The 9566-nt window shown below is 54.7% G+C and overlaps 1 protein-coding gene across 1 annotated transcript; it reads right to left on the bottom strand.

The window, feature by feature from the left end:
- Positions 1 to 3281: 3281 nt before the first annotated feature.
- Positions 3282 to 9353, bottom strand: RABIF (RAB interacting factor). Its single transcript, XM_061381789.1, has 2 exons — positions 8929 to 9353; positions 3282 to 5597 (listed from the first exon to the last, which is right to left on the bottom strand). Exons 1-2 carry the CDS (start codon positions 9052 to 9054, stop codon positions 5352 to 5354), a joined length of 372 nt encoding a protein of 123 aa, XP_061237773.1. The 5' UTR covers positions 9055 to 9353; the 3' UTR covers positions 3282 to 5351.
- Between the last annotated feature and the right edge of the window lie 213 nt (positions 9354 to 9566).

Genomic DNA, 9566 nt, shown 5'->3' with positions numbered 1-9566 from the left:
AGTTCAAAAGCATCAATTCTTCAGTACTCAGCCTTCTTTATGGTCCAGTTGTTACATCCATACATGACTACAGGAAAAACCATGGCTTTGACTAGACGGACCTTTGTCAGCAATGTCTCTTTTTAATATGCTGTCTAGGTCTGTCATAACTTTCTTTCCAAGTAGTAAGCATCCTTTAATTTCATGGCTGCAGTCACCCTTTGCAGTGATTTTCAGTTCAGTTCAGTCGCTCAGTCGTGTCCTACTCTGCGATCCCATGAATCGCAGCACGGCAGGCCTCCCTGTCCATCATCAACTCCCGGAGTTTACCCAAACTCATGTCCATCAAGTCGGTGATGCCATCCAGCCATCTCATCCTCTGTCGTCCCCTTTTCCTCCTGCCCCCAATCCCTCCCAGCATCAGGGTCTTTTCCAATGAGTCAACTCTTCGCATGAGGTGGCCAAAGTATTGGAGTTTCAGCTTCCGCATCAGTCCTTCCAATGAATGCCCAGGACTGATCTCCTTCAGAATGGACTGGTTGGATCTCCTTGCAGTCCAAGGGACTCTCAAGAGTCTTCTCCAACACCACAGTTCAAAAGCATCAATTCTTCAGTGCTCAGCTTTCTTCACAGTCCAACTCTCACATCCATACATGACCAAGGGAAAAACCATAGCCTTGACTAGACAGACCTTTGTTGGCAAAGTAATGTCTCTGCTTTTCAATATGCTATCTAGGTTGGTCATAACTTTCCTTCCAAGGAGCAAGCGTCTTTTAATTTCATGGCTGCAGTCACCATCTGCAGTGATTTTGAAGCCCAAAAATAAAGTCTGACACTGTTTCCCCATCTATTTCCCATGAAGTGATGGGACCGGATGCCATGATCTTCGTTTTCTGAATGTTGAGCTTTAAGCCAACTTTTTCACTGTCCTCTTTCTGGAGCCCCCCAAAATGAAATCTGTCACTAGTTCCCTGCCCAGGGATCAAAGCTGAGCCCTCTGCACTGGGAGTGCAGAGTCTTAGCCAAGGGACCACCGGGGAAGCCCTGCTCTCTTTTAAAAACCTTCCTACTAGGAAAGCGCACAAAAGATGCACAGCTTAACTTACGACATAATCACCATGCGGACTCTTAAAAAGCAGAACATTCCCAGCCTTGCTGAAGTCCTCCTGACCTTGCCCTTCCAGACCATGGCCCCTGCCTTGGTCGTAAGTCAAGTATCCATACAGATGGGGCTGTTTCTAAGAGATTTTGTTCTACCCTTGTGACAAACTACCATGTCTCTCGAAAAGAGAAATCTTCCCATCTGGTTTTTCTCCATGACTGTCTTGGCTATTCTTAGTCCTTTGTGTTTACATACAACTTTTAGGATCAGTTGTTGAATCTCACACACACACAAAACCTATTGGGTTTTTTGATAGGGCTTTTATTAAATTTACATACATCAGTTTGAGGAATAAGTTGACATTGTTACAATTCTTTTTGTTCAGTTGTTCAGTTGTGTCTGAGACCCCACAGACTGCAGCATACCAGACTTCCCTGTCCTTCACTGTCTCCCAGAGTTTGCTCAAACTCATGTCTGTTAAGTCGGTGATGACATCCAACCATCTCATCCTCTGTCATCCCCTTCTCCTGCCTTCAGTCTTTCCCAGCATCAGGGTCTTTTCCAATGAGTGGACTCTTCATATCAGGTGGCTAAAGTGTTGGAGCTTCAGCATCAGTCCTTCCAATGAATTTTCAGGGTTGATTTCTTTTAGGATTGACTGGTTTGATCTTGCAGTCCAAGGGACTCTCAAGAGTCTTCTCCAACACCACAGTTCAAAGGCATCAATTCTTCGGCACTCAGCCTTCTTTATGGTCCAGATCTCACATTGTTACGGTTAGGAGTTGACAAACTTTTTTCTTTAAGGACTAGATAAATAGACTTTGTGGGCTAAGGCAAGAGTGAGAATTTTATGTAGATATTTACATGCCCATTTACAAAGGCAAAAACCATTCTTAACGTGAAGGCTCCTGAATCCCAATAAATCAGATGTTGCTTAGAATGGGTCTGGCCTGTGGTGGTGGTTCTCTGGCCCAGGCTCACTTGTGTGCTGTGTGCTGTGGGCATGGTTCTCTGGCCCCTGAGCTCACTTGTGTGCTGTGTGCTCGCAGACTCACTGTCAGTTTCCAGTTTCCTAGTTCTCTCTCCAGCTGTATCTAATCTACTATTATAACCTTCCAGTGAACTCTTACTTTTGGTTTTGGATTTTAAGATTCTAGAATTCACTCCCCCCATCCCCGCCACGTCTGGTATCACCTTTAGAGTAAGCAATTATTTTACAGTCTTGGTCTGAAAGCTCCTCTATTCCCCAGCCTAAGGGGCCTGTTCCATAGTCTTTGTTTCATTGGTGTTATCATCTTGTCTCATACACTTGGTTACATTTTATTGCATTCAGGATGCAATAAATTAGTAATTAGCAATATTGCTTGTAGAAAGAACTCAAAAGTTTAAGCTGATGACATTTTCCTCTAGAGGGTTTTTGTTGGCTCCTGCCAACACTTGGGATCATTGGAGTCCAACGTTAAGGACAAGAGTTCGAGGCTGAGCTACAACCCCTCAGAGCCTTCTGCTCCCCACTCTGTCTCACCTGCTCCTGTGCCAGAGGACTGGGGGCCTCACCCCAAAGTAAGGGGTGGTCACCAGGGGCACACCTGTTGGCAGGCCCTAATCCCACCTATGCAAGTCATCAGAACTGCCCATCAGCCTCCTTGAAGACGGGAAACGCCCCCAGGAGGGGAGCGCCCACCACAGTAAGCCCACCACCCAGGGCCTCTGTCTTCTCAGCAATCCTGGTCCAGTAATTCTCCAAACTCCTGTGAGCACCCTGCTGCCACAGGACTTTTACAATACGGTGTGCAGCCTTCTGAACTGACCTCACTGGGGTGGTGAGTACACCGGTACCCGGGCAGAAGTCCTCGTCACAGCCACAGGGTGGAGTTACTCAAGGAGCCTCAGGCAAAGGGGTGTAGACGTCAGTACGCATACGATTCTGGGTCAACACAGGAAGGCCTTGGAAAAACCCGCTGCTCCAGCGCAAGAGCTGCAGCCGATAGTCAGGCTCAGTGCTGGGCTCCCTAAGTCAAGGCACCCACGCCGGGGCTGTGCGTGTGCGTGTGTGTGGCGCAGGATGACCCGTGTCACAGCAGACACCCAGGGGTTGGTTATTCAGCCGAGAGACCCCAGGATGGTCCTGAGGCACAGGTTTCAGCCCTCCTTTCTGTCTCAACCTCTATATTCAGCCCAAGGATGTGCAGGAATCTAATTGCCACTGCTTAAATGCATTTATTTCTTTCAAATCAAGCTGAAAAGGCAGAGAAACAACTATATTTTTGGCTACTGGAGGAACGTTTGGCAATTCTCAAAAAAAAAAACACAAATGACAAGTATGTAAAATACTCATTAGAAATAAGCACAAATTAAAGCAAGAACTATCTTTCCTCCCATTACAGTAGCAACACGTTCATTTAAGATAATAAATACCCAGTGTCAGGAACTGCCGGGCAGGAGGCTGAGGGGCTCCGCCGCTCCGGGGCACCGCGTCAGGAAGCGGAGCCCGGGGACACCCCCCACCGCAAGCCCACGGCTCACGAGCACGAGGAAATAATAGGAAATCGTGGACAGTCAACTGACATCACATGATTTACAAGAAAGCGGAGGCAGTCTAACAGTGGATCGTTTAAACAAATTACAGCACAGAAGTACAGGTAACGACTCAACATGATGGAGGCAGAGCGGACGTTTACTGACATGGGAAGCCCGTATTTTGTTAAATGGAAAAAGTAAGTTATGAGAGTACAATATGACCTCGTATTTGTTTTTGAAAATCCTACATGAGTACACACAGAAAACCACTGAGAGGAATGTACACCGCATTATCGTCGGCCGTTTCTGGACGGTGCAAGTATGAGTGATTAAAAACTTTATACACGCATCTGTATTTATCTGCAATGAATGTACACCGTTTCTGTGATTAAGGAAAGGTCCAATTTAAAAAACACTGCCCACGTTTTGGCTCATAATTTGAGGGGCTGTATGTGCCCAGAGGCATCTACGTGGTTTGTCCCTTCTGACCTGAGGGGATGTGCAGTTTTTCTGCAAAATGCCACAGTCACGGACGCCTGACCGCCCATCTGCAAATCTTCCAGAGCCTGTGAGTCTACAGCCGGGGACTGAAGCCACCTGCCCAGGTGAGAGGTTGGTTGCAAAACTGTGTCCAAGGCCTGCACTTTAGTGGGGGGCCGTTAGGGTAAGTTCTGGGGGGAGGAGGGAGAAAGCGGCTGGAAAACGGGGAAAGGAATGTCTGTAAGGTCTCCATGGAGTCCTCGCTCCCGTTCTAGTCTCCTGAGCCTCGGAGGCAGGCAAGGCGGGAGGAGGCTGGGAACCTGGCCTCACGGACTCCCAAGCCAGTGAGGCATCTCAGAGAGAGACGGCAGAACCGAGAAGGGTGCTGAACATCGAACTGTCAGAGCAGCCCCACCACGATGAGAGGCACTGGACGGAGGTCTGACCCCTGCAGAGTCCTGCTGAGCCAGCTGTGTGTGGACTGTGTCGTCTCCCCTAGGTGCCAGGGAAGGGTTACAAGTCCAGGAAAAGCACACAGAAAGCCGCGCGAGATACGGCAAAGACCACCCCAGCACCCCACCCTCTCCACTCATCCCGGGAGACGCCGAGTGCACGGCCAGGGCCGGGGTCTCCTTGGCGTGGCCGGCAGACAGGAGCGCACAGCTGATGTGCAGCTCACTGACAGCAGTGATGAGCTTCCCCAGAGAGAAACCACAGCAGGGTGTGAAGGAAGGGGAGCCATGGCCGCCTGCACAGTGAAGTCTCCATCAGCCCCAGGAGAAACCCCCGAGGTGGTCTCAGATGTGTATCCAAAGTAAGGTACTTCTGAGGGGTGGTTGGAATCCTGCAGTCTGGAAATGCTTTACTCTTAGAGAATAAATTACTGTAGACAAAGTCAGCCACACAAGTCGCTCTGAGGTGCTCACGCGCTTTCCTTAACAAGACCCAAAGGCAGGTTTCAGTGGTCAGCACCGTCGTGAGTGCTCTGGGTCACGTGTCCTCAGGGCGGACCGTGGCTAACTCCTGAGTGGAGACAGGGAGCCCGGCACGGGAGGGAGGCCGGGAGGGGAGATCTGCGGGAGTACCGTGTCCGGAGCCGGGAGAGCGGAGGGGAGGAGACCTAAGCGAGCGCCCGCGCGGAGGCCACAAGGAGGCGCGTGGGCCTGGGCCGGACGGGCGGGTGGCGCTCACAGTGGACGTCAGTGCAGAGCAGGCGACAGGGCAGTCCCTGGAGAAAGCTTTAATAGTAGGGGGGAGCCGCACCCCCGCGTCACTCATGGGAAACCCGGTCCAAAGCCACATAGAAACTGTCCTTGTCATCCAGGCAGTGCCAGCCGATGGGGCCCACCTCGCAGTCTGCACAGACCAGGAACTTGACGTTGCCCACGTCCTTGGTGAAGCCCACGTTCTCGAAAGTGAACATGTCCTCCACCAGCCAGTGCTCCTGCAGGAGGTCGCCCTCCGGGCCGCCGCCGCCGGCCAGCGCCGGCTTCTTCCTCATGGACGGGAGGAAGAGCTGCAGGGGAGAACACAGACCAGGGCCGGCTTACTCCCCGCGGCCCAGAGCTCCCCGCGGCCCAGAGCTCCCCGCCCAGGGGTTCTCAGGAAAGCCGGGACAGTGCGCCCTGGGTGCGGGGGGAACCGGGGCCTCCCCAGGCGCACAGGGCCCGCCTTCCTCCGCTCCCACCCACCCGGCCCGATGCACCAGCCTTCCTGCCAGCTCCCAAGGGCTCCCTAACACTCGGCTCACGCGTGACCTCCTCGGGTCTCCTCCAACCAGACGACCTGGACTAGCTTCCCACGCCTGCATTTTTCAAAGCGGCTTGACTGAGATGTAACTGACACACACAACCCAAGTGGACAACCGGACACATTCTGGTACCAACACACTGCTCAGGGACGAGCCTTGACCGCACCATCAAGATAACAAGTATCCGTCACCCCCAGTTTCCTCACACTGCTCCTAGCTTATCGTTCTCTGAGACCATCTTATCTGTTTACTGGCTCAGCTGTTTATCAGGGTCTCCCTCCACCAGGTCAATTTTCTTGTTCATGAGCACATCCCCAGTGCCTGCAACAGCACACCATCCAGAGCAGAGATCACACGTTTACTAACAGGGTAAACCCGGGGTATCTGGCTTCAATCTGCTCCATCACTGTTACAAATATGCTGGATTTAGAAAAGGAACAGGAGGAAGAAAAGTCTACTAGAATTTGGACCGTTATCTCCAGGATCTCTGCATCTCCCACTCACGAGGAGAGCCTTGGTGTATGCATGCACGCATATACACACGCAATCCCTGTGATTTCTTCCATGTGGTGACCCTGGATAGCGCCCTGATCCTGGACAGGCTGCTGAGCTGCACTGAACTCTTGAGATTCTGCTGACGTCTCAGGGAAACCTCTTGTGCTTTTTTCATTAACTATCCACAGTACCCTTTTAAATATAAAATATTCTCTTTATAAAAATACATTCTCATTATAGAAAACTTGGCAAGCATGCTACACTCTGTGTGTGTGTGTGTGTGTGTGCGTGTGCACGCTAAGCTGCTTCAGTCGTGTCCAACTCTTTGTGACCTCTGGACTGTAGCCCTCCAGGCTCCTCTGTCCATGGGATTCTCCAGGCAAGAGTATTGGAGCGAACTGCCATGCCCTCCTCTAGGGGATCGTCCCGACCTGGGGATTGAACCCCAGCCTCTCACGTCTCCTGTACTGGCAGGCAGACTCTTTGCCACTGGCCCCACCTGGGGAGCCCGTGCTATGCTGCAGTTGAGGATAAAAACTGTTACAAAACAGAAAGAACTTCTGTTCAGTTCAGTCGCTCAGTGGTGTCAGACTCTGCGACCCCACAGACTGCAGCACGCCCGGCTTCCCTGTCCATCACCAACTCCCCGAGCTTATTCAAATTCATGTCCATAGAGTTGGGGACACCATCCAACCGTCTGTTAACCTTTTTTGTAACTGTCCCTTCAGTAAGTACTTGTGGTGCTCTTAAAGCATGTCCATACATTCTCTGACAGTCCTCCCAAGCTTCGGACAACTTGCCTCCCTCCTTGCGCCTGGTGGGCTGAGGGGGAGGCGGGCAGGCGAGGTGAGGGAAGGCGGGGCCACTTCTGCAGGTTTCTCTTGGAGCTTGAACTGTGGCTTCCCTGAGACCGCTGGCAGAAACTGAGGAGCGGCTCACCACAGCCTGTTCCAGACGCTGGGATCCTCCCGGCCCACAGGTGGACACAGGCGTGAGCAGGCTTCTGAGACGGCCCCTCTGATGGCTGTCCCGTGAAAGACCCACAGTGGAACAGCCGAGACGTAGCTGGGCCTGGCCAATCCCCAAATTTGTGACCAAAATGGTTTCAAGTCAGGGTCTGGGGCAATTCTGTTATGCGACAAGAACCAGGGCAAGGCCGCCTAGAGAGAGGCAGCATGTTCCACTTTGGTTCCTGATCTCTTACTGTGATAACTACACACAACATAAGACTGTCTGGTGCCATTGAGGACATTCACAGTACGGTGCCGCCATCACCACCATCCGCCTATCCTCTTACAACCACACTCACCCTGACACCTACCCTCCCCTTCCTACCTCCTGGCAATCACTCATTGGTTCTCCATCTCTAAAATTCAAAAATGTCACATAAACGGAATGATACAGTAATAATCTTTTGGGACCAGCTTTCTTCACTCAGCAGAGCTCCCTGGAGAGTCACCCACGTCGTGGTGCCCACGGCACGCTGTCCTGCAGCTCCTTGGTCACCCCTGGGAGGCCCTGGGCTGTTTCCGGGTCTCGGCTCTCAGAAACCAAGATGCACTGAACTCTGGTGCCAACTCGTTCTCATCCCCCTGGGACGGAGGCCAGGAGAATGCCTGCTGGGCCCTGTGAGGTGCCCGCTCAGCTGGAGAACAGCCCACTGCCACCCACACCCGCTCTCCCCTTCTCTCCCACCAGCCCACCTCCTCTGGCTCTCCTGCCCTGACCACCCGTCCCCTCAAAAAGTGTAAGGAAGCAGTGACTCCGTTCTTAACTTACTGCCCTTTGCAGTCTCAAGCTCTTCAGTGAATGTTTCTTTTCTCTGTGACTGTAATTTCCTCTCTGAAACCTCTGAGTTTTACCAAAGGACAGAGAACATTTTATAGAGAAACTGTTCACAGGACTTAAAAAGAACACGGACTGTGGGGCTTAGTTAGTTGTGAGGGCCGAGAGCCCCACTCCCTCACTTAAAACCCAGGGTCTGTGTCCACCCTCCACCGCTCTCTGGGCAGCGGGCACAGGGCACCGGGTCCGAGCAGCGGAAGACCCACACTCCCGGTGATTCACGACGTGGGAGGGGCTCACCGACCTGGAGCCAGCGCTCCGCGGGTTCTGGCCGTGCCCTTAGGACGTCCCCCGCCTGCCGTCCCTTCCTCCCGCGCCCACTCCCCGGGGTCCCCGCGTCCACTTCGCCCAGTCCCCGCGTCCACTCCCCCGGTCCTTGCGTCCACTTCGCCCAGTCCCCGCGTCCACGTCCCCTCCCCCAGGTCCCCGCGTCCACTCCCCGGGTCCCCGCGTCCACTTCGCCCAGTCCCCGCGTCCACGTCCCCTCCCCCCAGGTCCCCGCGTCCACTCCCCGGGTCCTCGCGTTCCCTCCCCCGGGTCCCCGCGGAGCGTGGCGGCGCGCGGGGAAAGAGGCAGGAGGCCGCGACAGGACCACGGACACCGACATCTGGGCCTGAGGAACTACGGCCCAGGCCCCGCGGAGCTCGGTCTGCGCAGCCCGGCGTGGGGGCCCCACGGTGTGTGCGGCCCCGGCGGGACGGGACGGGGTCGAGGCCCGCCACCGCCCCCGCCCCCCCCCACCCCCCCGCGCCCTCACCTGCCGGCGGGAGAAGAGCGCCGTGCCCGGCTGCAGCACGCGGGAGCCGCAGCGCCGGCACAGCACCGCCTTCCGGTTCCGGCCCTCCTCGGATACCAGCTCGCTCGGCGGCGCCGGGGCCTCCATAGCCACCACCCGGGCCGTCGGCGGCGACACGCAGCTCGGGGCCGCCTCTTCGCACCGCGCAGGCGCGGTCCCTGCGGCACTCGCTCGGCGCAGGCGCGGCCTCCGGCGCCGGACGCCACTGCGCAGGCGCGGGCCTTCCGGGCCGGGCGGCTGGGGTCGGCGTGGCTTTGTGACAGGTGTATCCTGGGGCGTGACTGGGCGCTGCTCGGGCTCATCTAGGCGCTGGGCCTCCCTCACACCGGGTGGAAGCTGGGCCAGTCCGGATGTGCGCTTCGTCTCGAGAGCGGCGGGGACGTCCCGATCTCAGAGCAAATCTCAGCCGCAGTAGCGTGCGCACGACACCTGCTCTCTGGGGCGGAGACCGGTGCCTGGAAGCTGCAGATGCTGCTCTCTGCTCGGGTCGCACTGACCGCTCACTGCGAGGCAAGACTCGGTGTTGAAGCGCTTCCCTATGGGGGTACGGTCGGAAGGGCTACCTTCCGGGGCTCGGGATCCAGGCATGGCCTGCAGCC

Source organism: Bos javanicus, chromosome 16 (assembly GCF_032452875.1).
Source record: "Bos javanicus breed banteng chromosome 16, ARS-OSU_banteng_1.0, whole genome shotgun sequence".
Lineage (NCBI taxonomy): Eukaryota > Metazoa > Chordata > Mammalia > Artiodactyla > Bovidae > Bos > Bos javanicus.
The sequence above is the reverse complement of the archived record's forward strand: the minus strand, read 5'-3'. Positions and strand labels throughout refer to the sequence as shown.

What these genes read in the sequence shown, in the direction of transcription:
- RABIF (XM_061381789.1), bottom strand. Translation starts at nt 9,054, where the DNA reads ATGGAGGCCCCGGCGCCGCCGAGCGAGCTGGTATCCGAGGAGGGCCGG. An exon ending in CGCTCTTCTCCCGCCGGCAG is followed by an intron (nt 5,598 to 8,928) that starts GTGAGGGCGCGG and finishes TCTCCCCTGCAG; the next exon opens with CTCTTCCTCCCGTCCATGAG.